The sequence below is a fragment of the Chlorocebus sabaeus genome, chromosome 1 (genome assembly GCF_047675955.1).
Source record: "Chlorocebus sabaeus isolate Y175 chromosome 1, mChlSab1.0.hap1, whole genome shotgun sequence".
In the NCBI taxonomy this organism is placed as follows: Eukaryota; Metazoa; Chordata; class Mammalia; order Primates; family Cercopithecidae; genus Chlorocebus; species Chlorocebus sabaeus.
This window is the reverse complement of record NC_132904.1, coordinates 122,340,649-122,368,237: the sequence shown is the minus strand read 5'-3', so window position 1 is coordinate 122,368,237 and position 27,589 is coordinate 122,340,649. Positions and strand designations below refer to the sequence as shown.

At 50.3% G+C, this 27,589-nt stretch overlaps 1 protein-coding gene across 3 annotated transcripts in view; it reads left to right on the top strand.

Moving 5' to 3' along the window:
• Nucleotides 1-27,589, top strand: part of KIRREL3 (kirre like nephrin family adhesion molecule 3) — a 574,875-nt gene that overhangs the window by 456,291 nt on the left and 90,995 nt on the right. For all 3 annotated transcript variants that reach the window (XM_038004846.2, XM_038004845.2, XM_073022184.1), the window contains 2 exons: nucleotides 16,027-16,176; nucleotides 21,229-21,378. In XM_038004846.2, the coding sequence (XP_037860774.1) occupies nucleotides 16,027-16,176; nucleotides 21,229-21,378 (300 nt within the window). The remainder of the gene's footprint in view (nucleotides 1-16,026; nucleotides 16,177-21,228; nucleotides 21,379-27,589) is intronic.

The following is a 27,589-nucleotide window of genomic DNA, read 5'->3' as shown; positions in this document are numbered from 1 at the left end:
TTGTCAAACAAGAGTAAATCATACCTGCCTTGTGAGGACTCACAAAGTAACATGGATGAACACTCTTTATAAACTTGTAAAATACTAGACAGATTATTTATTTGTGTAAAGCAAACACACGCAGTGTCCTAGAGAACCTTTCATTGGAGGTCAAACAAATAATAATAATGTTTTTTAAAAATTAGTTCTGTTCCTGTCTCAGTATATGACTTTGACCTTGATCTCTCTTGACCTATATTTTCTCATCTGCGAAATGGGCATACTCATGATGCTAGCACTCTTTCTTCCATGTGTTTGTCGGAAGGAGAAAATATGCATCACGATTGTGTGATGCTTTGAAAAAAAGTATGAAGTACCACAGAATGCAAGTTATTATCAGAGATCCAGGTTAATACCCCCAATTCAGTCCAATTTGTGCTGAGATCAAGACAAAAGGGGTGCTGGGGAGGAGAGGGGCTAGTGACATAAACAAAAATGACTGATAATCTTCATCCATATTTACGATGTTAGGAGCCTTGTATGAGCATGTCACCGAGGAGAGAAAATGAATATTTTATGAGTGAACGCTGAATGCGGTATTAAGATGAAATGCACAGAAAGCGGCCCGCTTGCCTCTGCCTCCAGGTTGTTCTGGGGAGGTCAGCACAGGCTCTGTGCCTGGTCTCCAAGGAGCAGGGGCAGTTGGTCTGGAAGGATGAGCTCAGCCTCCCAGCACAGACTGGGAGCTGTCCAGGGTGGACTGGTGGCAGCAACTTTGCCCTGGTAGGTAGGAGAACTAAGACCCCACTCCCTCTACCAGCTGGAAAGCCTTAGGCGAGTTACCATAACCTCACCGGGCCTCCATTTCCACACTGTAAAATGAGAAGATCAACCCTGAACAATTGTGAGGTCTAAATCCAAGCTCAGCTGTTTGGAGGAGGGCTTTGTAATGCACATAAGTGGGAAGTGTTATTATTCATGTATACACTCAACATTTACTGAACATCTACTATGTGCCAATCACTGCCACAGCCCCTTATTTATCATATATCCTGTGTGCCAAACACCACAGTCATCACTTTACACACATCACTCCATTTAATCATCACCAGAATCTTGAGAGGTATCTATTATCACTCCGTTTTCCACATAAAGAAAATGAAACTTAGGAAAGAGAAATAGCTTGCCCAAAGCCACACAGCTAGGAAATGGCAGAGCCCAGGACTGTGTGAAGCCAAAACCCTGAGCTCTACATTAAATGGCCCATCCTTGCCTCAAGTACTTCTGCAGTGCCAGTGGGGGCCCTGCCCTGCAACCCTTGACAGCTCCTCCCTGTTCTGCTCATGCTCCGTGCTTCCTACCACCAGTGCCCCTCCAGAACCAGAAGAGAAAGCCCTGCCACCTTCTGTCTGGGCCCTGAGGATACCCTCCTTTGTTCTCCAACCCTGCTCCCTTCCTTCTCCTTGAAGGACTGTCCTCCATAATGCAGTCATCCAGGGGCTCTTTTTTATTTTATTTCATTTCATTTCATTATTTTATTTTATTTTTAAAAATTGAGATGGGGTCTCACCATGTTGCCCAGGCTGGTCTCAAACTCCTGGGCTCAAGCAATCCTCCCTCAGTGGCCTCCCGAAGTGCTGGGATTACAGGCATGAGCCACCGAGCCTGGCCTGGGGACTCTAATTTCCATCCCTATTCATCTCTTATCCCAGGCAGGCATCAGGTGGTGTAAAGACTGAACACCTCCCACCCCTGAAAGCAGCAGGGACAGACCAGGCAGTGCAGGGTGAACACACTCAGTCATGTCTCCCTGCTCCAGATAGATGTCTCTGGAGGCAAAGGCGGCTCCCCTTGGCGCCAGCGCGAAGCTCCTGGCTCACTCCCGCCCACCACACAGCACGAGGACACCACCATCTCTGCAGATCTCTACCCTGTAGGGCAGTTTCATGTTATCTTGGCTCATTCCTTCTCCCGAGATGAAGAGATTGTTTTAAACCTGCCGCCCCACCAGCTCTGCTCTTGGCTTCCAATGCCATTAAGTTTCATTATAACAAATAAACACCACAATGACATTTATAAGTTACCACTGAGCACAGAAGCACAAATATGAAGCAGATAAACTGCATTTGATCCAAATAATTACTGCAGGCAATATTGGGCTTAGTCTGAGCTGGCAGCCGGGTACCGAGTAATTTATTAGATTGCGTAAGGCAATGTTGCACGTTGAGTTTTTCGTTATTGTGTCTTTTCCCCTCTCCGTGGCCTAAATAGGTTAGAGGAGTTTAGACAGTGCACGGCCAAACAAAGACAGACTTTGCTCAAGCAGATTAAGGCCAGGAATGTCAGCCAAGTGTCCAGGAATGGCTGCTTCCCAAGCAGCACCAGACTTGCAAGAGAAGAAAGGGCTTAGGCGATTATCGTGATGCTGCCAACCAAGGACAGCTCCCTGCACTCCCCACCCACTGGCCCAGATACAAAAAGCAGCCCCGTGGAGGGAGTAAATGACAGGGCCCATTTACTGTCCTGGATGGAGCCCCCAGGACACCGAATCTGGGTTCCTGCTGCAGACTCTCAGCCAAAGACCCTCTGTGGAAAGTCCCTTCCATAGCCCTAGGTAGCCCCGGGCAGTCCCACCCCCAGTCCCAGACCTATCATCCTGCAATAAATCAAGGGAAGGAAGCAGTCTGCCAGCCAACTCTGCAAAACAAAGCGAAGAGAACTGGCTGCAAGCAGCTGCCTCCCTGCCAAACCCAAACTCATAAAGTTTGATTCAAGGGGTTACAATACCTCCCATTCAGAATCCCTCCTGCCCCGTTCTTCCAGCCTTAGTAAATTACCCAATAAGCAGCAAGGACCTGTAGTTATTGTGCAGTTAAATGGTATTTGCCCCGTAAATTCTGAGCAGAGTACTAACGGTGATATACAGTAACTAATTACAGACATGAATTCTCTCCCCAAGATGCCAAGTGTTACCAAATATTGTTGTGTTTAGGGGAGGGGGGTTGAAAGCTGCTCTCTTCTCTCCAGTGAAGCCATGAGTAACTCTCTTATTAGAGGAGCTGTCGCCATCTCCAGGGGCACTCCAGGCTGGGAAATAGAGCTGTCCTGGGGAGCAGACAGGAGTGGGGCCACACGCCCACGTGCTGCCCCCTGACCCTGTGCCCCAGCAGAAGGGTCTAGCAGGTACCGGCTGGTCCTCCTTGGGTCATCTCACAACAAATAAGTGGCTCAGCACCATGGTGGTGGTGGCAAAGGCCCAAGGCTCCAACAGGGCAGGGAATGGAAGTCATTATTCACCCAGCCCAGGGCCGAGCAGAGAGAGCTATGGCCAGGGATCGGCCTCCGCAAAGGGCTTCTGAATAGGGCCACAGAGGGTTAGGGTTAAAAGTGGTACAGACGACTTTTGCCCTAAAATATTGTTGACAGAGCTGATTTCAGCCCCAAGGGCACCGTGGGAGAGGTTTCCGTGGTCTTCAGGTAGGGCAGGGACTATCCTATCGGCTTCCCATCAGCTTTATAGCTGTTTTTGGAGCTCAGCCGGGGACAGGCAGGTGGCACAGCAGTGAGTCTCTGCTTTCTGAAGAGGAAACCACACAGATCAAGCACCCTCTGCTGGCCTGCTACTGTTGGGGGAAAAAAAGCCAGGCCTGCAATCAAATGGCTCAAACCCTAGCTCTACCACATGCTGTGACCCTGGATGGGTTACGTAACCTCTCTGAGTTTCCTTGTCCATAAAATGGGAAAGATTCTCCATCTCTCAGGATGGTGGATGTGAGCCGGGGCTACACCTGCTTCTAAGGAGCTCTGTCCTACTGGAAAAGCAGAAAACTTCCCTTCCCAGGCTGGGTGTCCCAGGCAGCCCTCACATTCCCTCTCCATCGTCTCAAGGGGCTTCCAGCACAAAGCTTCTCCTTGACAAACATCTCTACTTCCAACAATCAGAGAGACTGGGGCAGTAATGGCAAGTTAGTTTTGCTTTGTTCTCTTTGATTGATGCAGACCAGCTGAGGCCTTGCAGGGCCCCTGTTTGGTGGGTGACAGGAGAGGCAGGGTGGGGTAGAAGAGGGCGGACCTGGGAGGGTGCATTCACAGGGGACATCAGGCTTGGAGCTGTGATATTCACATCTCTACATGGGGGGCTGATGATGGGACCTGCTCCACGGGGTGCTGTGAGGGTGGATTAGGTAAGATAATGTATGTGAAGTGCTTTGTATAGGAGTTTGCTGTGGTTAATATCCCAAACCCACCAGAAGACAGTCCACAATCCCAGGGCAGTGAGAAGAAGAATCACTTTTTTAATTAGGACACATATATAGTCAGCACTCAATTATCTGTTGGCAAATTGTCCCCATTCCTGGCAAATGCTATCACCAAGTTTGCTTAATGAAGTCCTCTGTTAACATTTCACAGCTTCTTATTTTGCTCTTATGTGCATGAGGTCCAAAGGGAATAAAAGTCCTTTAAAGGCAAAATCTGTTAATATCCCCCTCCCCTCCTAGATAAGGTATGAGCCATAAAGACAGGAGTTGGGGAAGGTAGAGTGCACCTGACTCTAGCTTTGGGCCAATCCCAGAGGTGATGTTCTCCCCTCAGCTCAGTAGGAGGCAGAGAGAGAGAGCCCCATCCTTGGGTTGACTGTTTTTTTAAGTATTAAAAATTCCTAGAACATCAAACATATCCATATTGAAATGTGAATATCAAAATGCATTCCAAAGTCAAAAATGAATGTAACTTAGGATTATTCATTGTTTTGGATTGTCTATCATTTTAGATTATTCACACCCTTGCTCTTCTCCATTAACAAAGATAATTAAGAGTTGATTGTATTTGGTCTCCAAGAGGGGAGAAATCCAGGGCATTGCACCAAAATGGTCTGTGTCCAATTGGGAACAACTCCAGGAGCCATAAGAAGACTCATCTCTAAGCACCAGGTCTGAGTTGTGATTCTCCAGGCAGGTTCAGAGAGCAAGAACAAGGTGCCTTGTGCTTTAGGCCGGCCTGCCTGAGCCACACAGTGCGTGCCGGGTGGGCCAGGTTTCACACTGTCAGTGGGATGTGGCCACGTAGCCCTTCACAGGACACCTGAAGAGCATCAGAACTGCACAGGGCCTTTGGAATCCTTGAGCATGGCACAGAGGGTCCTCAGGGTCCTCTCGGGGCTGCCATGGGCAGGACTTAGTCCTTCCAGTGCTGCCTCAGCTCTGCCTTCACCATTTTATACATTGGGGTTCCCTGTGAGATTTCACTGACAAAAAGGGTTGCATGAACTTTCAAAATGTGTGAAAATGCCTTCACTGTGCAGTGGGAACACCAAAGAGCACCCTGAGAGAGAGACAGTCACTTGATCAAGGCCACCCAGTGACAGAGTCAGAACTAGAAATAACCCAGGCCCACAGGCCTGTGCTGTGGGCACACAACAGTGCCCTTCAGATGTGGCCCAGGAACCACCTGCAGAAGGATGACCCAGAAGCTATTAAAATGCAGATTCCTTGACCCAGCTCAGACCCACTCTCCCAGAATCTCTGAGTTGGAGCCCAGGAAACTGTTATTTTTAGCCAGTCCCCCAGGTGATCCTCATGTACATGGAAGTTTCAGAACCATGTCTGACTGACAAGGCTACAGCAGCATAAATGATTATTTTGTTTCCTTTTTTTAAGGTTTAGGATATAGATCTGACCCCCAAAAGACCAAGTGTCCTTGAGAAACTTGCTTTAACTTCCTTGCACTTTGATTTTATTATTTTCAACCTTAGGACCACCCCTCGCCCCCCGAAATAGGAGTTTGGATAAATTAGAACATCAAGCATTAGGGTTGGGAGGAAGGGACTTAAACCCTGCATTTTACAGATGAGGCATCTGAGCCTTAGTTAAGGGAAGAGTCAGGCCCAAGGGCACACAGCTAAGAGGTGGCAGAGGCAGCACCAACTGGTACCTTCTGGGCCCAGGTGCTCAGGGCAAGGACAAAGCTTTATGTGTCCACATGGTACCCCTTAGACATGGGAGCAAGAGGTGCTGGGCATCTTGGAGTCAGCCAATCCATGGCCTAGCCTCCAGCCTCTCCTGGTGGTGCCCATGCCAATGCCCTCTGAGAAGGGTTGACGGGTACTCTCTCTGCCTGTAGCCAAGTCTGCAGCTCCTTCTTGGCCTAATAGCATAGTTCCATGCCTGCCCTAGTGCCACTCTCTTCCTTCCATGCTGCTCCAACACATCCCAAGGTGCCGGCTCAGTGAGGGCACATTCCAGTCAGAGGACACAAGAGCCTGAGACTCAGAGAAGAAAGGGGGCTTAGCTGGGGTCCCATGGCTGGCCAGCAAGAGGCCTGAGACCACAGACAGGGTCTCTGCTTCATGCGTTGTGGAGTGTCTCCCATCTCCACTCCCCCACCATAAACCCACTCTGCTATGCCCATCCCGTCTCAGTTAGACCTCCAGGTGACCTCGGGCAAGGATGGATGGGCTCCGTCATGGGCACTGAAGAGCCCGTATTTCCAACAGCACTTATCAGTGTCTTCGTGGCATCCAGGCCTTGGCTGGATCGATGGAAGAATCCCTCTCCTTGCCACTAATGAGCACACTGCAGGCTCTGGCAGGAGCCGCCAGCCTGATCATCAGTAGGCAAAGGATTTATAGTGACTTTGGACTCACCCTGCCTCGGCCAACCTGATTGCTCTTCATTAAAGATCCACACTGTCCAGGACAACCTTGGTGGATTTTGTGTCCTGGGGAGAGAAGTGTGAGGCCGGGAGAATCGCAGGCTGCCCACGCTGGCCCACCCGTGTGAGGAGCAAGCATAGGGGAATGTGCCCTCAGACTTTCCACCCCCTCATCCAGCCCTGCGAAGAGCGGTCAGCCTCTTTTTTGTAAGTCCAAGTGAAATTCTAGTGCAATTTCAGGAATGTTCATGAGACTGGCAAGCTTCTCCTCACGTGTGTATCAGAATCAAGATACCAATGGCTGCAAATGGTGATGCTGGGACGGAAAATGTTTCTTTGTCTCTCTCCCAGTAGAAATTTAGGAGAAACAGACAATAGAGAAAAGACACTGTCTTCCACCCCTGCCTCGTTCTTCTGGTTTCTCTGTTTATATTTCCAATCCCAGTCTAAAGGGAGAAGATTAGGCTAGATGATCTCTTGCTATCCCAATAGGGTTCAAAACCTGTGCAAACCTCAACAAGAGTTAGATGTTTCACCCAAGGCAGCTACTCCCAACACTCCCAGACTGGAGGAACTCTGTCCCTCTTAGATAGTCACATCAACATCTATAACTTTCCATATTTGGAGGTGAATTCTCAGGTCAACATCAAGTGAGAGGACACCTGAAAATACTTCTCCTACTGCCTGACCCATAGGGAGTGCTCAGTCAGTGTGAGTTCTTCACACCTCCTTCCCAGCTCCAGAACCATTGACCTAGCTACATCTGGGACAGCATCACCTGAGGGATTCTGGACCCCTCTCCATCAGCACATTTAAAACTGAAGTCACTGCCTCAGCGCAAGCCCGCTTCTCCTCCTGAGCAGCAAATAGCTCCTCCATCCTCCATTCATCCTGTCCTGCAAGCCAGGGTCTGGGGCCTTTACGCCTTCATCTTCCTCATCTCCTCATCTCCAGTCAAGTGCTATCAGTTCTACCCACAAATGGCTCCTAAATCCATTTCTTCTTTCCATGGATGTAGTGTTAGCCTGAGCCCTCATGACAGCAAAAGCTTGCTGATCAGTCTCCCTGTCTTCAGATTATCCTCCTTCATTCATCCTCCTTGCTGTCACCACTGTGATCTTTCTAGAACTCAGATCTGAGCATGTGGGTCAAAAACCTTTGATGACTTCTCATGAAGTGCAAACTTCTTGGTACGCGTTCAAGGGCCCACACGGTCCAACCCACCAGGACTTTCTAGATTCACACTCTACTAAGAGTGTCTGCACACACATGCTCCGTGCACCCAGCCTGCTAGGCTTGCAATGATACTGCCAGCTGCCATTGTGGAAGGCAGGCAGGGCCCTGTGCATGTCACACAGAATGACCTCTTTCATTCTCACAAACAACTCAACAAGTACTGATTGCTAACCCAGTGGGGAAACTGAGACTCAGAGGGACTAAGCAATTTTCTCAGGAACTTACAGCCATAATGGCTGGGCCAGAGATCAAGCCCAGACCATGCGGCACTGCTGCTTTTATTCCATGAACACATCTGTTCTCCACACTTGACATAACCTGTTCCCCATTCCAGGGAACATTCCCACCTTGTCTTCATCCTGGCCATTTCAGAAGCCAACCTTTCTGTGACTCCTTCTTTGGGACTTTGTGCCTCACTCTAATGCTTATAGTGTAGAGCTTTTTATTCTAGTTTCTTCTGCACATATTTGCCTCCCCGCAGGTCAGAGCCTACTCAGCAGAAGACATATTGGCCCCTCCTGCACACCCCACACCCAACCTGGGGACTTGGAGACTGCTAAGGTAGCTCCTGCCCATGCCTGAGGCCACCATGGCATCCTGAGAGCTGGCACCATGACTGACACTCCCTATACCCTCCATAAAAATCCATTTTATTAGTCAATCAGTGGGCCAGAACATACTCTACCACCCCCAATCCTGCTCCCCTAAGCAGGTCACCAACAGCATTCTAGAAATGTCTGAAAGCTGATCCTCCTGTGTTAGATGCTGGCTCTGTACTGTGCAGCAGGAACACAGCAGAATTCAAGACTTGGGTTTCCAGGTGTGATCTGAATCATGCTGCCCTTGTCTTTCCCATTCCACCTGATATTGTTCTGATGTCACCAGCAGCCACTGAGCTGGCTTCTTCTCTCCTTCTCTTCTTCCTATCTGCTTGCTTCTCTGGACAGGGGCAGCTTTCCTTAATCCCATAAGAGGCAATTTGCAAGCTCCGGGCTGGGAGAAAGTTGGCAATAAATATCCCCAGCATAAGTATTCTTAAGCCTTTTCCAACTGGTCACTAATAAAAGGCAGACAGTGACATCTGAGCCCTTTCTGCATGGCTGACCCGACACTCCAGGAGACTGTGAAGCCAACTGGGATGAGCAGAAGAGGCAGAGCCAATGGTAGGGCTCACCCACTGTCTCCTGCACCACCCACACAGCTTTCTAATGGGTGCAACTTCAGATTTGCAAAGCCTCCGTTCTCAGCTCTGGGACTCCGCAAGACAGGTGCTCCTGTTGTCCCTGTTTTAACAGTCCCAAGCGCAGGAAAGACTTATGGATAGTGATGAAAGTAAGAATGACCCTTTGTAAAACACCTGTCTACCAAGACCATTTACATATAAAACCTCTCATGCTCACAGCAGCTTTGCCAGGGAGACGTGTCATCCCCATTTTTCAGATAAGGAAACTGAGGCTCAGAAAGGGTGAGGCACTGGCCTCAGATCACACTGCTAGGGACAAGGTCAGAGTTCCTTCCCAGGCCTGACTGACCCTGTGTTCTTCCTACTGTCCAGGACCCAGGCTCCGACAGGTGAGCCATCAGTTGGGTACTCCGGGCAGGTGACGGAGGGTTACCCATCACTCATGGTTTTGCTTATATTTTTTTGCTACCCCAGAATGACATTTCTCCTCCATCACTTTCCCCATATGATGATTCCTCCTCCAGGATGCCTTCTCTGCTTCCTCCCTGCAACTCCCTTGCTTGAAGCAGGACTCTCCTAAACCCCCAAAAAGCTTTATATGACTCCTCTATGAGACCACTTTATCCCTTGTAATCCACTGACCTGTGGTCAAATGTGAGCATCCAAGGCTCTCAGCGAGTTTCACAGAATGTCCTGAGAGTTGAGGGGGGCAGGTAGGGTTTCAGCTGGGCTACCCACACTCACAGGCATGCAGGCGGGTGCATGCATGTGTTAGCACTAGGCTCCTTAGAAGCAAGGGCAATCATTTCTGACCTTATATTAGTGACCCTCACTTCCTGTCCAGGTCTGGTTGGGTTTAATCCTAAGGGGAGTGGCCATGTCCCCTCAATCTGCTGCTGGAACAAAGGCCAGGCCAAATGACCAGTGGAGAAAGGGGAGGCAGGCAGTGAACCCACCCTTGAGCTACCTCCTGATTGACTCTGAACTGCCTCCAAGCGTGGATGGGAAGAGAATTGCACAGGGGTCGGGTGCAATGGCTCACGCCTGTAATCCCAGCATTTTGGGAGGCTGAGAGTGGGCAGATCACTCGAGGTCGGGAGTTCAAGACCGGCCTGGGCAACATGGTGAAACCCTGTCTCTACTAAAAATACAAAAATTAGCCAGGCATAGTGGTGCACACCTGTAGTCTCAGCTACTGGGGAGGCTGAGGCAGGAGAATCCCTTGAACCCAGGAGGCGGAGGTTGCAGTCAGCTGAGATCATACCATTGCACTCCATCCTGGGCGACAAGAGCAAGACTCCATCTCAAAAATAAATAAAAATAGATGATCTGAGGAGGCTGCCTTGTTGGTGGGGTGAGTACTTGTTTGAGAATCAAAATCTGCGTTTGAGACCCTTGGTTCAACAACCCACATCGGATAGTGGTGAGAAAACAGGGCTGAACCCGGATCATTGGGGTTTGAGTAACACCTGAGCTAACTAAGTGAATTTGCCCTGCATTTCTGTGAGCCTTGATTCATCTATAAAATGTGGGTAATATGGCTAATGTGCATGCCAGAAACAACGTATACGGTCAAAGACCTGGCATCAAGTAAATCTTCCACGAACAGCGTTCTTTTTTTCTTCTGTCAAGCCTGATTCCTTGAGACTCCAGCCCACCCTGTGATTTCTCATCTTTCTCCTGTGTGGTGTGCTCTGCATAGTATCTGCCGGGTTGAGTTTATAATGCAAAAGCAATTTTCCTGCAGTAACCACCAATCTCAGCAGACCAACAAGAGCAGGCAAACTCTAAGTGCAAAGGCACATGCGACAGACATGTAACCGACGCTCACCCACAGCTGGGAACACAAGACAGAAAAGATAGCTGTGGCCCCTGCCCTCAAGAAGTGTACCCTGTTTCCTCCTTATTTCTGTTTCATCAGCATCTGACATATAGTAGATGCTCAATAAAGGTTTGGAGAAATTGATGAAGAAGAGGCAAAATGAGAAACTAGAGAGAAGATGAGAAAAAAGAAGATTCCCTGTGGGTCACAGGAGCTGCCTAGGAAGAGAACTAGGCCTTCAATGAAAGGTGGGGTTGCTTAGTGGGAGGGGGCACCTTGGGCAGGGTCGGGGAGCGAGGTGCATCCCAGGACAATGAAACAGCGAGGAGAACTCGGGGCAGGTGACCTTAGTGATCAGCCAGCATGGGGGTGCTGTGGAGCTCCCAGGAAGAAAAGGAGCTGGATTTTGAAGATTAGAATCCAGCATGGAAGGTTGGGCGTTGTCCCGGAGAGAGTGGAGAGCCATGAGAGGTCCCACCCTTTAAAAGAGGGGAACCCTAAAGCAAGTGGTGAACTAAGAAGGAAATCCAGGTTCAGCACATTAATGGATCAGGCAAAGAGAACATTCAGAGTCTGTGGCAAGACCCCAGGTTGGGGCAATGAGAGCTGGAACTTGGGTGGTAGCAGTGGGAACAGAGAGGAAAGGGGAAGTCTGAGAGATGTGCAGCCTGCTGGGCTAGGCTCAGTGATGGTGACACACTCAAACAAAGCATGGTGCCGGGCGCAGTGGCTCACACCCGTAATCCCAGCACTTTGGGAGGGCGAGGCAGGTGGATCACGAGGTCAGGAGTTCGAGACCAGCCTGGCTAATACGGTGAAACCCCATCTCTACTAAAACTACAAAAATTAGAAGGCGTGGTGGTGCGTGCCTGTAGTCCCAGCTACTCAGTAGGCTGAGGCAGAAGAATCACTTGAACCCAGGAGGCAAAGGTTGCAGTAAGCAGAGATCTCTCGCCACTGCACTCCAGCCTGGGCAACAGAGTGAAACTCCGTCTTAAAAACAATAATAAAATAAAAATAAAAGTGTGGGATGGGGAGGTTGCACCGACCGCCAAGGCTTCACACCAGGGGAACGTCATCGGGGAAAAAGGGAAGCAGAGAAGATGGAAGTCTTGGGCCGGTGGAAGGTGCTAGGTGTGTCACATCTCCACCAAGAGCAGGACCCGAGCCTGGTAGGCACCTACTCTGTGTTCCATCTGAGACCCTCAGGTGTGATGAGGAGGGGGCATAGCTGTGAGCTCCTGGAGGGGTGACCAGGCCTGTTCCCCTCACCAGACAGCACAGTGCCTGCCTCACTGCAGGGTTCAGTCAGTGTGTGTGGAAGAAACAAGTTCTCAGAAGCTCACTGTCTACTTAAGGTACTACCCAGGAGGCTGCAGAAAATGACCTTGGGTTCATTCGCATTTCACTTCTTTAGAGTAGAAAAGAAAATGAGGAAAATAAAGCAAGTAGAAGCCAGGCATGGTGGCTCATGCCTGTGATCCCAGCACTTTGGGAGTCTGAGGCGGGAGGATCACTTGAGGTCAGAAGTTCAAGACCAGCCAACATGGCCAACATGGTGAAACCCTGTCTCTACTAAAAATACAAAAATTAGCTGGGCATGGTGGTGCACACCTGTAACCCCAGCTACTCAGGAGGCTGAGGCAGGAGAATCGCTTGAACCCGGGAGGTGGAGGTTGCAGTGAGCCAAGATTGCCCCACTGAACTCCAACTTGGGCGACAGAGTGAGACTCAGTCTCAAAAGAAAATAAAGAGTTGGTGGGTGAGGAGTCTTCTTCTGGCAATAACTTACAGCCATGGCTCAAAAGCTGTGCTCTGAGGTGCTCTTGAGCCCAAATGAGAGGCCTCAAGATCTGTCAGATGGATGAAAAATAAGTGGGCTCCATCCCTCCATCTCCACCTTCATCCATGGCACCTCAACTTTTATCCACTCTAGATACTCAGTAACAGTTTAAAATTCATTAAAAAAAAAAAAAAAAAACTCATTGGTTTAAAAGAGAAAAGTAATTATAGTGACTTAAATATAATGTGCAAAAATTAAAATTAGACTGAAAAGGGAAATTGTCAGAGTACTGTGTCCCATCCCCAAAAATAATAGTTTGTAAATCATGTCCTTTGGGTGGATTTTTCCTGTGAACTCATCTGCCCTAGAAACAGTCTTTCCATAGAAAAGCTAGTGGATCCAAGCAGACAGAATGTGACAGGCTCTAGGAAGGAATTTTTTTTTTTTTTTTGGTCCAAGTCTCACTCTGTCACCCAGGCTGGAGTGCAGTGGGGCAATCTTGGCTCACTGCAACCTGTGGGATTCTACACCTCCAAGCCTGCTCAGATGGCATCGGGCGATGTTCCTCCTCAAAAGGCCCTGTCCTACTCAGCTCCATCCCGTCAGGTTCCTTTCTTGCAAACCCCAGGTCTTATTCCAGGGATCTTGTGCCTGCTGCCACCCCTGACTCTGAGACACCCACCAAAAGGGTCTGTGGCCACTCAGAGTCCACCTCCACAGCCTGCTTTAACTGGGCCCTCCTCCCAGCGTTGCCTTCCTCCAGAGCCTGGTTTCCATGGTGATAGCCCCCTCCTCTCCCTGGGGGCTCCAGCCAGTCCACAACTTACCCTTGGCCCTCAGATGCTTCCTGCACCCCACCTCCCCGGGGGCCCTCACCCAGTACCTCCCACACCTTCCTCCAAGAGGATGCAGGATGGGGAGAGACCGGGACGATTGTGGGTGCTTCCTAATAATGGACATCTCAGAGGGCTCGGGCGCTGCTTCATTTAAGGCGCTCTCATTATAACCCCCTCCGCGTCCAGCTGACAACCTGATAATTCTCTCTGATAGCACAATCTTCGGCAGTCACTGCGGCTGTCTTGACTCTGTCCTTCTTGCAAGAAAGATTTTGAGATAAAAGGATGAGCTGTGAAATCATCATTAGAGTAAAAGGAGCCTAGAGAAGGAGCCCTTTCTGCCCACGCCCTCCCTCTCCATGCTTCCCCTCAGGCTCCTCCGCTGCTTCCTCCTCTTCCTCTCCCTCACCTTTTCTCTCCCACGTCCTCACTTCACTCCTCTGCTTTCTCTCCAGTTCCTCCCTCCTCTCCTCTCTCATCTCTTCCCTCCTTTTCTACCCTGTTTTGGTGCCAGAAACAGTCTAATTACAACAGAGAACCTGAAGAGACAGAGAGGAAAAAAAAAACCCTACCATACATAGCTGATTAAAATATCCTATGAAATCTAATTTGTAAAGCTCAAATCAGAATAAAAAGTGTTACTCCCACAATTCAAGGCCAATTGGATTTTTAATGAGACTCCTCAGAGACCCTGCCAAGCTCTGATCAGGTTGTGAACTCGGCCACCTTCCTGCCTGCCCCCAGCTCTCCACCGTGAAACTCACCCCTCCTGCTGGGGAGCCTCCACCCTAAGCTCTGCTGCCATCCAAGCTCCCCTGGGTTGATACACGCCAAGTGTCCCCCTCTTGGGGTCATCTGTTGCTGAGAGCTCAGTCCTAGGTGTGGCCCAAGCCTGGGGCTTTTTGTCCCCAAGATGGGCAGTGGCCAGTGTCCAGGACCTCTGTGGCTGCCCCTGACTCTCCCAGGTCGGGGAGGAGAGGCCACAACATCAGCAGCTGGCGCGCCAGGTTCCATTTTGCCTCAATCAGGTCTGGGTCTGAAAAGCAGGAGGTAGGATAAAGGAAAAAGAGAGGGCTTGGAATGCAGATGGGCCCCTGCTGAAACCCCCGCTCTACCACTCATTAGCTGTGTGACCTTGGGCAGGTTACTGTGCCTCTCTGATCCTGGTTTCTTTGTTGTAAAATGGGGCTATTTCTGCTCTGAAGTATAATTAAGTGGATCACAGGAGAAGGGGTTGTGTGAAGCACTGGTCGTATTGTGGGCCAGATGCTCAGTGAATGTCAGCGTCCCATTGTCCATTCAACTGTGGACTCCCAGGAGACACAGATCACATCACACCTCCTCATCAGCAACTCCCTCCAAGGCCAGGCGTGAGGATCTGCACATAGTGTAGCTCAATAGAAGACAGCACGGTCTTTGGAGCCAGAAAGACTTGGATTCACAGCACCCCCAACCCCTACTCCCACTAGACAGTTCCCTGAGCAATTCAGTTAACCCTGAGCCTCCGTTTCCTAAAGCCCTGTAAAATGGGGTTGACAATGCCCCATACGAGTGTTGCCACGGTGATAACTAGAGTCAGGGCATGTGCTGTATTTGGTGAGCAATTCACAAGCACAACTCCCGTTACTATTTTTCACCTCCCTGTGCCTCATTCCCCCATCTGGAAAATGGGGATAAAAATGTTGCTTACTGTTTTTAGGTTGTTATGAGGATGAAAATATTAATGAACTAATATTTTAAAGCCTCAAAACAGAGCATGGCATCTTAAAAGCATTGTGGGTGGGTTTGTTTAATAAAATACTGTCAACTGACTCTCTTCGATGGTTCTGGCCATCTCATTTTGACGCGGCATGGTGTCCCTAATGATTTTTTCCCAAGTGATTGTGAGGCTGGAGCAAGGTCTGCTGCGGAAAAGAAATGGACAGAGAGGACCTGGTGGGACAGCACACCTCCTCAGCACGCCTCCTGCCACACTGCACCACCACCCACCCCTCTGAACTTGGCCCTCAGCCCACCCCAGGAGCCAATGAAACAACAAAATGATTTCCTGAATTCTCAGGTTTAACCAAAGCCACACCACCCTCCATCGCCCACCTTCTTAACACACAGCCACCACAGAACGCTTCTAGCTAGAGGTCTCTCTCTCTCTCTCTCTCTCCTGTTTCTGCCCTGTGGAACTGTGTGCCCAGCACATGGCATTAAGTAGGAGCTCACCAATGCATGGGAAGTGGCACGTCCCAACAGTAGAGGGAGATGGCCCATAGGGAGCTGGGGTGTGGCTAGACCAGTCCATGTGTTAGGGACTCATGGGCAGAGGGGCTGGAGCTGGGAGCCAGCTCCTCACAGGAGGGAATAGAGCTGGGGCTGAGACCAGTTAGGAAGTTCTACCAGACCCCCAGCAGAAAAGCCAGGTGATTCAGGAGGCTCAGTCTCCTGGGCCAGTCCTGCTCTGCTGCTCTGCTTCCATAGCTGGAGGGGAGCCTTCTCACCCCTGCAGCCAGCAGGTAACTGACCGTTGTGTTTGTCTCCTTCCCAGGTCAAGTCTATTCCTTCAGCCAGCAGCCCCAGGACCAAGTGGTGGTGTCGGGACAGCCAGTGACGCTACTGTGCGCCATCCCTGAATACGATGGCTTCGTTCTGTGGATCAAGGATGGCTTGGCTCTGGGTGTGGGCAGGGACCTCTCAAGTGAGTACCTCCAGACCTCCTGGGGCGGGCCTGGGGCCGTCACTCCCTTACTAACCCATCCACCTTCCTAGGGAGCACCCATCTTCACAGGCATCTGGGTATCAAATCTCCAGCTTTCACTGCAACTCCTCAGGCAGGGTGAGGTTAGCCAAGCACTGCACCCAGCATCCCTAGACTCTGAGGGCCTCGGATGTGCATAATGAACCATGAGCAAACCCTCAGTCTAGCGGTGGGTCCTAACCTAACTCGACAATGCCCTCGAGCATCTACTCCAAAGTCAAACATGATTCATGTAAAGTCCAGTTTCCAGAAATCAAGTGTTCCTGTGTCTTGGCCCAAGACGTACCCCTGCATTTATTAAGGCATGATTATTAAGAAAATACAAGTCACAACCTGGTTCTTCCAGGCTTCTCGCCCATTAAAGGGAACCAAGTAAACTGAAAATTCACAAAGACACCTGGTTGATCTTAGGAGCCATCATGAGATGGGAAGAAAAGACAGGAAGTATTAAAAATAAATTTCAAACCATGCTCGGCTTGGGCAGGCTGGTGTTCAGCAAAGCTACCCTGGGGCAGGCAGTGAGGGTTCCGGTGGTTGTTGATGGCTGATGTGTGAACTCACTGGCCAGTACAGACAACAGATCATTTGTTAATTATTGTGAACAGCGACCTGATAAGACTATACAGATGCTTTTCCAATCCATCCTCTTCCCTGGAGAAAAAAACAATGGCTCATGCCCCTGGTCACACACCTTCAGCTATCATTATTCTGTCCTGCAGGTAGGCAGTGGCCCTTTGTTAGGCTTGGCATACACAGTAAAATTCAGAAGGAGTGACCCCTGGGTGTCATTCCCCTGTGATTTGGGAAGAGCTGAGGGTGGAGGAGAGAAAAATATTATTCAACTGAGAAGAAACTTTGCGTCTCGCGTGGTGTACGGCTGCAGGAAAATAAAAATCGAAGTGTATTCAGGAACATGATGGCTGGGAAATTAATATTTTAAAATGTGAGTTATGTCTTGCCAAAAATGTATATTGAAACATTATAGCAATGGTCAATAGCAGGCCCAAGATTTGAATGCTGCAGCCCAGCTGAGCATGGATAAAATACACAAAAATATCTCCAAAATATACTGTGCTGCCATAAAGTTTAACTGTTATGGGAACCAGTCAATTTCAGAGCTCCGAACGCCTTTACCCTAGAGAAACTCGGGGAGTGATACAACCTTCCCAAACTAGAATAGTTGGTGCACTGGATGGCTCTGAGCTGGGGTGAGCACTGCCGCTAGTTAAGGAGGTTGTCTGAGGTCGCTGTCAGTGGGTCTCCAACTTCCGTCAGGGACTGGGGTCTTGTTGGGTCAGTGGCCAAGAGGAGGCTCAGGTCAGCAGGGATGCTGCAGAGGATGGTCATCCCAGCACGGATAACTGACTCTAGCATCCAGTGCCATGAATGGCTTTCTGGGATCCAGGACTGGTACCTGCTCAGGGCTGCAGGACAACGGCCTCTGATGAACTGGGGCCTGTGTCCTCTCCAGCTTGACTTGGTTTGCCTCTCTGTACAGAGCCAATGACCTCAAACTCCTGATAAAATACTTGCCCTGTATGTTATCACTTGTCCCAAAAACAGCATCATGGCAATAATGACCGATTCTTACATGCTCAATTAACTCTGCTCACTTGCCTGATGTGGAAACAGGCAGGACAGCCCTCAACTCAATTCAGCAAGTACTTGTAGAGCACTTAACACTGCGAAAGCTCTCTTACAGGGAAACTGAGGCCCAGGGTTGTGGGATTTCAGACTGCTACATCTCTGTCCTCTCCCACTGTAACCATGTGGCCCCCCCGAATCTCCCAGAAATGACACCCTCCCTGAAGTCCTAAATGTTTTTCTAGTCACCGAAGCTGGAAAAAAGAGTCAAAGAAAATGATTTATAAACGTACTTCCTCATATTGATAGAACATTTTTCTTCTAAGAAGCTCAAGTACTTCACAGACATTATCTCATAAATCTACAGTGATCCGGAGGGAGAAAAGAAGGATTTTCCCGTTTGTTGGACAGGTAAACAAAGTCACAACTGAGAAAGAAATTGACTCAACTCTATAACCAATCCCAGTGCATGAGACCTGCCTGTTAACCCCAAAGGGCCCAGATACGCTGTATGCTCTCCCTTCTAAAGATGAAGACCTATGTGGCCACCTGACCTCATGACTTACCTTTCTCTTCATTTAAATTGGCATTTATAGACCACTTACAATGTGCCAGGCACTTTACATAGATTATCCTATTTAACCTTCACCATAACCTTATAAGGTACTGGTATTGTCCCCATAAAATGGGGACTGGCACATAGTAAGTAGTCTATGAGGCACAAAGAAGTTAAAGTAACTCACCCAAGACAGCAGAGCTAGGAAGTGATCCAGCTGGCACTGGAACCCAGGCAACTCAACTGCAGAACCCAGACTCTAAGTAATTTTGCTTCCTTTGGGAGTAGCAAGAGAGAGTAATGATACTGTGGAAGGAGCTAGAACTTTCTCAGAATCCATGCTTCCGAGTCTGTTTTTCAAAGATGCTGCCAGTCCTTGGGATAGCATCACAGCTCGCTGCCTAATTAGGCAAATACAAACAAACCCATCACTGATGTTTTCAGCAGCTCGTGAGAGCAAAATCCTGCTGTTGATAGCTTGCAAGACAACAAAAACAGAAGCTCCAGCCAAAATGCCTGCAGGAGACCAGAGACTAATCGCAGGATAGTGGGATCCAGAGGCTGGGCTGGAGGGGCTGGGGGTGGCCAGGCAGCTACAACGAAGGCAGCAGCAGCAGGGAGAGGATAGGGCTAGAACCCATTTCCAGCCCCTCTCCTGGCCCTCGGAGGAAGACAGCTTAACTTAACTGGGCTCCTTCCCAAAGCCCAGCAGAAGGCAGGAAGTGTGGGCAAGAGGAGAGGCCGTGCTCTCAGGGGTGCAGCGGAGGCCTTGTGAGCTTTTCTGGCCAGGCCTGCACAGCGGGGGATGACAGGGCCATTTTATTGCATGATGAGGATGGGAGCCATGAAGACATGAGTCTGAAGGGCCCTGCTGCACAGGAAGCACTCCAGAGCATGCCTGGCAGAGGATCATCACGGCTACCTCCCCCGACCAGGAACGAGTGCTGGTGGCCCCTTGTCCAGCCCACCCCCAGGGAGACCTGCCCCACCTCCAGAAGACGCTTCACTTATGATGGTGAGAGGGGCCTTCAAGCTCATCTAGCCTGATCTTTCACCTTGTGTAGAAATCACCTCTGCAACATTCCTGAGAGGCGATCATCCAACCTCTGCTTGAATACAGCCAGTGATGGGGACCTCACTACCGTCTCTGGCAGCCCAGATCCTTGTTGGATACCTCAAATACTTGAGAATATTCTAACGTATCCCCCTCCTACCACATGTTAATTCTGCCTGTTGGTGCTAGTGTCGCCCTTGGGAGCTCAGGAACACATCTAACCCACACGAAAGACTGTTTGAAATACTTGAGGCAAGCTCTTGCAGGTTTCCCTGCCTGTCTGTTTCTGTCTCTCACTAGCCGAAGCCTCATCTTCTCTTTAAAAGGCTGAATGTGTCCCATCTCATCCTCCTACAGCACCCGTCTGAGAACGCTCCCTGTGCTCGTGAAGGTCCTTCAAAAGGAGGAGCGGCCGGGGGCTGCCAGAGGGGAGTGGAAGCTGAGGGCAGCCTCTGAGGAGAGAAGGGAATGAGGACAGAGATGAAGAAAGGCGGGGATTGGGGTGCAGTTGTAAATCCACACAGTGAGGGACTCAAGGGAGGGCAGAGCTCGGTGAGGAGATGGATGGAAAGTGGATCCTACTGAGAGAAAGTAGGGAGGTTTAGGTCCTGAGACCCAGGAAAAAGAGGATCTGCCCAACGTGGCCAGCCATGACTTCAGTCGGCATTTATTTTCAACCCTACACAGCAGCAGGAGCGCTGATTAATGATTTACATTCTCAAACTTTTATTTATCTCTTATTCATTGCCCATGGTACAAGGGTCCCCCAATTCTGAAGTGTCCTGAGCACTTCTTAAGTGCGTCACCAGGCCCTGGGGTTTGTGGCAGGACATGAGGAATGATGAGACGGGGCCACTGTGGCTCCAAGTGACCCAAGGTTCCTAGACACTGGGAGGGTGGGCCTAGATTTCTACTTCCTGTCCGTCCTGAAACGAAACTTTTTGCAAAGTCACTCTTGATCCTTTTCCAAATATTTCTCTTTTTCCTTCCTTCTCTCTCTGACTGTCTTATCTCTGTAATTCTCAGCCTGGGTCTCTCTGTCTGTCTCTCTCTCTCTCCACTCTATCTTATCAAAATGCATGTCTGCTCGGTAGACCACAGTGCTGAGCCCACCACTTTCCAGAATAATAACCCAGCGGTGTCTGTCCACACTTAGCATTTCCATCTCTTCTCCCTCTTTCCTCTCTAACAGTGGCTCCTCTGATTTTCCTAAACTTGAAACCAACAAGACCCTTACATGGCTGGGCATGGTGGCTCATGCCTATAATCCCAGAACTTTGGGAGGCTGAGAAGGGAGAACCGCCTAAGTCCAGGAGTTCAAGACCAGCCAGGGTAACATAGTGAGACCCCATCTCTACAAAAGATTTAAAAAAAAAAAAAATTAGCCAACGTGGTGGTACATGCCTGTAGTCCCAGTTACTTGGGAGGCTGAGGTGGGAGGATTGCTTGAGTCTGGGAGGTGGAGGCTGCAGAGAGCTATGATCCTGCCACTATACTTCAACCTGAGTGACACAGCAAGACCCTGTCTCAAAAACAAACAAACAAAATGCCCTTATACACACACACAGAGAGAGAGAGAGAGAGAGAGAGAGAGAGAGAGAGAGAGAGAGAGAGAGAGAACGCACCAATGCCTTGGGAAAGCTCTTGCATTTGTGCTCCTTGAACTGAGATCAGAGCCCTGAGCAATCTGCCAGCCTTATAGAATGGCCCCTGCTTGGGTCCCCCACTCTGTGCCTCTTTGTCATGGGAGTCCCCTCCACCCCGCCCCAGCTCCCTGACCTGCCTGTTGTCTCCACAGGTTACCCACAGTACCTGGTGGTGGGAAACCACCTGTCGGGGGAGCACCACCTGAAGATCCTGCGGGCAGAGCTGCAAGATGATGCGGTGTACGAGTGTCAGGCCATCCAGGCCGCCATCCGCTCCCGCCCCGCACGCCTCACGGTCCTGGGTAAGAACCATCTGCACACGGGGCAGGGACACTACGTGAAGCACCAAGGGCTCAGCTCCAAGAGGGTATTTTTTTGGTCAGACATGGAGAGACTCCCCTCTGGGGATCATCCCACAGGGCTCCAGACACTGCTGCTTCCACAAGGTCCATGCCCACCTTCCCACCCAAATGGGACAAGTGAAGGCTCTTTCCCTAGGAAACCAGACAGCCAGTGCCAGCGGACTCAGTCCAACTCCAGTGTGTTTGATTGTACCTTAGGCAGCTAATTAGGGCTCCTACGTGCTTATTTATTCCATCAGAAAGCATGCTTTGCACACGTTATCTAGGCCAGGCTCCTTGCCAGGAAGAATGTGGCACAGGCCGTGGGTCCCTTCTTTCTGAACTGACCCCCACTCCAGTGCTAACAAAGCCCTATCTGTCCACCTTCTCTGTAGAATCAGCACGAGAGTCTCGCCATGATTCTAGCATCCATGTGGACACCGGTGACCCCTGTGACTTCTCCACCCCTCACTGCTCCCTAGGAATCCTGGCTGACAGGGCCTTCCTAGGAAAATTCATTTCAGGTCCTTATTCCAAATCCTACTTTTCCCCTTGGTCTCTCTTCATCTTATGTTCCCAGGAGCCCAGCGTTCCTGGATCATCCTACCTGAAGGCAGGGGATTGGGCTCAGCGACCTCTTAAACCACCTAGTTCTGATTTAGAGTTCAGTCCTGGGAGTCTCCCCTCTGGCCAAAGGTTACTGAGGATCGAGGCTGCTGGGAACCAGGCCTTGCACATAAGTCATGAGAGCTCACATTTGCCAAGCAGTTCACCGTAGCTCTCCAGGCTCTTTCACGTACTTGACCTCCACTGTTCCTGACACTACTCAGTGGGACAGGGACTGTTACCCCAGGTGAGAAACCAAGGCCTACAGATGCAAAGGGCTTGGCCCATGGGCTCCTGGCCAGGGCTCCAGGGCTTCACCTCGCTGCCTCCTTACATGAGAGTCTGTGCCAGGCACGCGTACAGGAGGGAAGTGGGAAAGCCCGGGCCCACCCCTTAGCAGCTGTTGTGAAGGTTCGACAACAGGGTCAGCAGCTAGGGTGCTGCCTCCTCTCCTGGCAGCTAAAGCACGCGGCTGCTCAGAGATGAAATATTTAAAGGCGTGTCAGGTTATCTTCAGATCTACACGGCCAAAGACACCAGGGCAGATTATTCCAAGCAGTGCAGCAGACAGGCCCTGGAGGACCACTTACCAAGCTCGGAGCTTGGCTTCTTGAGACGCAGGGGAGGAACTTGGGGCCAGCCTCAGAAACCTTCTGCAACCTTTGAAATCTCCCCTGGCCCGCGATGAAAGGAATGAGAAAATCAACCTGTTCCGGCGGGGGTAAATAAGTTGGGATTCTATGGCCGGGAAGCGAGCCTTCCGAGGAGTAATTGGGGTATTAAAGGCAGCAGCGCCATTCTCATTTCTCCCAAGATGGTGACTAAAATGAGAATGAGTCTGCCATGTGGTGTGGGGGTTGTGGGAGGAGAGGAGGAAGAATTAGGGCCTCATATTATTTCTGATTTTGAGGATTGCAAAATGCCAGAACAGATTTGCTAAGTTGTAGGCTCCTCATCTTCAGAGATGGCTCAGCCCCTCCCACCTCAGAAGAATCTGCCTCTACAGACTCATACACCTTCTAGAGGGGCCAGAGGATGCTGGAACCACAGGAACATGAGCATTGTCCACTCCTCTGACTTCACAGGGACCAAAAATAGATGGAGCCACATCTCATCCTTGAGGCTGTGTTGACTTCCCCAGTCCTGACATGATCACTACACTTCCTTTCCTCTCTGCTCTGTGTTAGGTAACAAAGTCCAACGTATTAAAAGTCCGGATTATTTCAAATGTTTTACAGATGAGAGAATGGAAACTCAGAAAGGCAAAGGCACTCACAAGAGGTGACACAGCTTAATAAACCTTCAAAATCAACTCCAGATTTTTCAGCTCCAAGCTCTTTGCCTAGTCTTCTGTTCCCAGATGTCAGCAGTACCTCATCTGTCTGGCTGGTGAGGGGCCAGGCTTCTCAAAGCAGGGCCTCAGGATCCAATCTGAACAGACCCAGTTTTGTCTTAGGTCATGTCTAAAAGGCATTCGCTCCCCTTTCCTCTCCAGTGGCATGGCCTGACACCGCCCTCTGGGCACAGAGCTGGGTTTGTGTGGGGGAGATGTTTTATTCAAGTCTGGAGATCAGCGGAAGGAGGGCAGAGGAAGTTTCCATGGTGCCCCAGCAGGGTCCCCTCCGTGAAATTCCTGAGAGCCAGAAAGGGAGGCTGAGCCAGCATCTTGTCCATCAGCCTTTCAGGCAGCTCCACAAAAACCATTCATCCTGAATGAACTAAAACCCCAGGCAAGACAGTGCTTCCCAGCACTCTGCCTGTGGTCCTCCCTGACTCCCTGGACACTCCCAGGTCCCCACCCCAGCTGGTCTTGTAGGGCTCCGCCTGGCTGAGTGTCCTGGGGTATAGCGCCCCACCTACTGCTCTGCAAGAAGGCCCCCAATGCAGCAGTCGACCCAGCCAGCTGGAAAGGGACCCCTGGTCTGGGGAAGGTAGATGGACAGAGTGGCTGTTCCCACAGATAGGGGAGAGGTGTTTCTGCCCCTTGGTCCAGCCACGTTCCCTACCAAGACCCCATCTGCTTTGCTGTGACATCTCAGCCTGGGAAAATGTCCCAGCCAGTTCCCCAAGGGGGGCTGCTTTCCCTGTGTTCCAGAAATGAGAGAGCTTCCTAATTTAGTCTATATTTGCCTGAGATAGATTTTTAATTAAATAAAGCAAGAGCCTGATTAGAACCTGCGGAAGATGCGAGAGCAGAATCAGATGGTATTCCGGCAAAATTGCAAAGCAAACACTTTGGCTAGAACAGAGGGAGGCCCCCGGGGGTCTTCCATCAAAGTACCAAGTGAGGAGGGCAAATACGAGAGATTATATAGCCAACAGATGTGCATTGTTAAAATATGCATCTGCCGGCAGTGTGCTCAGATGAAGCCAGAGGGCCAGCTCGTAGAGCCGCCGGGCCCCAGGGAGGGCAGGGGACTCGGCCTGGCAGTCAAGCCTAGAGTCACAGACACATTAATTAGCGTTGTGTTTCCAGCTCTCAGATGCAATCAGGCAAGGAGCAACTTCGGAGCTGAGCATTTGCTACCTCGGGAGGCAGAGGGAGGGAGCTAGGAAATGAGGAGAGAGAGACGGGGGAAGGCGTTGAGTTTGCAAAGCTGAGAGAGGCAAAGACTGGGGATTTTAGGTTAGGTCAATCAACGGTCAGGCTGCGTGCCCTCTGTGACCCAGCCAGCTGCCAAGGACTCTGCCTTGACTCAGCTTGGGTCAAGACAGGCGTCTTTCCACCTGCAGAACATCTGGAGAATCACTTCGTCACGGAAACAGCATTAGACTTAGAGGCAGTGGTCTTGGTCCTACCAGTATCTAGCTGTGTGATGGTGGCCCTTGTTTCTCACCTTGGGTCTCAGTTTCCTCATCTGTAGAATGAGAGGTGGTGGTAAATAAGATGATCACTGAGAGCTATCTCGCTCCCAAAAGGCCATGACTTCCACTGTAAGGGGTCCAACAGGCTGTACCAACTATTTCAGGAAATTGGGTCAGCCCTCCCTGGAACCGAGACTGGCATGGTAACTAAGGCGTAGAAGGAAACTGATTACGGTGATTTAAACAGCATCCCACTTCAAGGCTGGGAGATGGGACCTCTCCAAGCCCTGTTCAGCCCTGGGGTCCTGGCCCTGTCTGTGGACCTCAACCCTAGTCCTCCCTGCAAAGGACACCCTCCCCTACCCCACTGCCCCTCTGTAGCCAGCTTCCACATAGACCTAGCCCTCTCCAAAGACTCAGCTTGGTTGGGCATCAGAGGACCGCGGTGCACATGCGCAGAGAGAGCTGTGATGGGGCAGGAAGAGCCCTGGGCCAGGAAGTAGGATATGCTCTTGCTGCTCACTGACTGTGTGACCTTGGGCAAGGTCCTTAAGGCTGGAACTGGGCCTCTTTGGCTCAAGCCTCTATAACCAGCCCTTGCCACAGAGCAGGGTTTTTTGAATGAATGAATGAAGTTTCTGGTTCTTCATCTATAAGATAGAGGGTTAAAAATACCAAAGTCATAGAATTGTTGTAAGCATTAAACACTCTGTCTCTCTCAATCACTAACAGTGAAGTGTCATACACTTTTTTTGAGATGGAATCTGGCTCTCTCACCCAGGCTGGAGTGCAGTGGCACAATCTCAGCTCACCGCAACCTCTGCCTCCTGGGTTCTCCTGCTGCAGCCTCCCGAGTAGCTGGGATTATAGGCATGTGTCACCACACCTGGCTAATGTTTGCATTTTTAGCCATGTTGCCCAGGCTGGTCTTGAACACCTGACCTCAAGTGATCCACCCGTCTTGGCCTCCCAAAGTGCTGGGATTACAGGCGTGAGCCACCACGCCTGTATTTTAAAGTTGTGCACACACACACATATACACACAGACGCTCCTTTTTCCACCTGCAGGAATCCCAGGGTTGAAAAATATGGAAACTGTCCCAGGGCCAGAGTTGTAAGGGTGGCATCACACTTGATCCCTTCAACTTCCTGGAACTTGGGAAGCAAGGCGTTGGGACATCCCGGGCAGGCAGGAAATGGGTACCAAGGATTCGATCAACAAATGTTTACTGAGTACCTATTATATGCCAAGCACTAGTCTAGACACGTGGGATTCATCAGGAAACGAAAGAGAAAACCATCCTTGCCCTCGTGGAGCTTGCATTCTGGCAGAGAGCAGGCGGTCGATAAGTGATGCACAGATTAAACCGTAAATTGCATTGCCGTGCAGGATGTGAGGTGGTAATAAATGCTATGGAAAGGAAAAAGTGGAACAGGATGGGGGGATCAGAAGTGGGAGGAGGGGGTGCTGGCATCAGATTAATTATTAAGAGAGCCATTTTTCCCAGTCTCCCTCCCCATTTCCCTCTTCTTCCTGGCCCGTTCTAATATTAACTCTGCTGTCTTGTGGCTCCCGTTAGAAATAAAGCTTCCTAAATCAACATGAATTATTTAAGAGGGAGACTAAGTCAATTCAAATAAAGAGGGCATCTTTTTAAATGATGTCAAGCCCCAAACACTGGGAGAAGAAAACAGATAAGGTCCAATCTGTGACGTGTCCTTAGCTAGTTTGTTTTTCAAAACCACAAGCTCCCTTGGCCACAGCTCTACCAGCGGAGCTGCAGGGCCTCCTCAGCCCACCGCACTGGCAGCCTCCCCCAGTCTCCCATCCATGCATCTTCCGGGGAGATGGGTCCAGAGAACAGTGGTAAATAACTCAGAGTCTGCCAGCAAGGGAAGGCAGAGCTGAAACAGACCCCGAGGGTGCTGGCTTCTAAATCATTCTTCCAGAAACTGGTTGCAAGAAACCCATCCATAGTCACCCTGACATAAAAAGGCAAATCAGTAGGAGACAGTCTGAGGGGCTCTTCAGGGGCGAGAAAGCGTCCCCACAGAACAAAACCCAAGTTCCCTGCCAGGCCGAACAAGGCCCCCCGAGGCCAGCCCCCAGCTGTGTCTCCAGCCTCAGACCCACCACCAGCCTGCTCCCGCACTAACAAGCAGCTGGCATCTCCCTCCACTCACCAAGCCTCTGGGCCCTCGTTCACACGGTGTTTCTTCCTGGAGTGCCCTTCCTACCTTTCTTTCCTTGGCTAACTTGTGTTCAGCTGTCAAGATTCACCTTAGACATCTCCTCCTCCAGGAGGCCTTCTCTGGAGCTTCTCTGGAGCCCACATGGCCTGCGTGTCCCCCTTGTGGTCCTTTCCACTTCCTTAGGCATCTTTTTTGTTGAGACAGGGTCTTGCTCTGTCATCCAGACCAAAGTGCAGTGGCACTATTACAGCTCACTGCAGCCTTGACCTCCCTGGCTCAAGCGATCCTCCCACCTCAGCCTCCCAAGTAGCTGAGACCACAGGCAGGCACCACCTCACCCAGCTAATTTTTGTTTGTTTCGTTTTGTTGTTTTTGTAGGAATAGGGTTTCGCCATTTTGCTCAGGCCAGTCTTGAACTCCTGGGCTCAAGGGATCCACCCACCTCGACCTCCTAAAGTGCTGAGATTACAGGCGTGAGCCATCGCACCCAGCCTCCTTATGCACCTTGAGATCACAGGTCTCAACGTGCTATGCTGATAGTAACTGTTTTCATGTCTGTTTCCCCCAC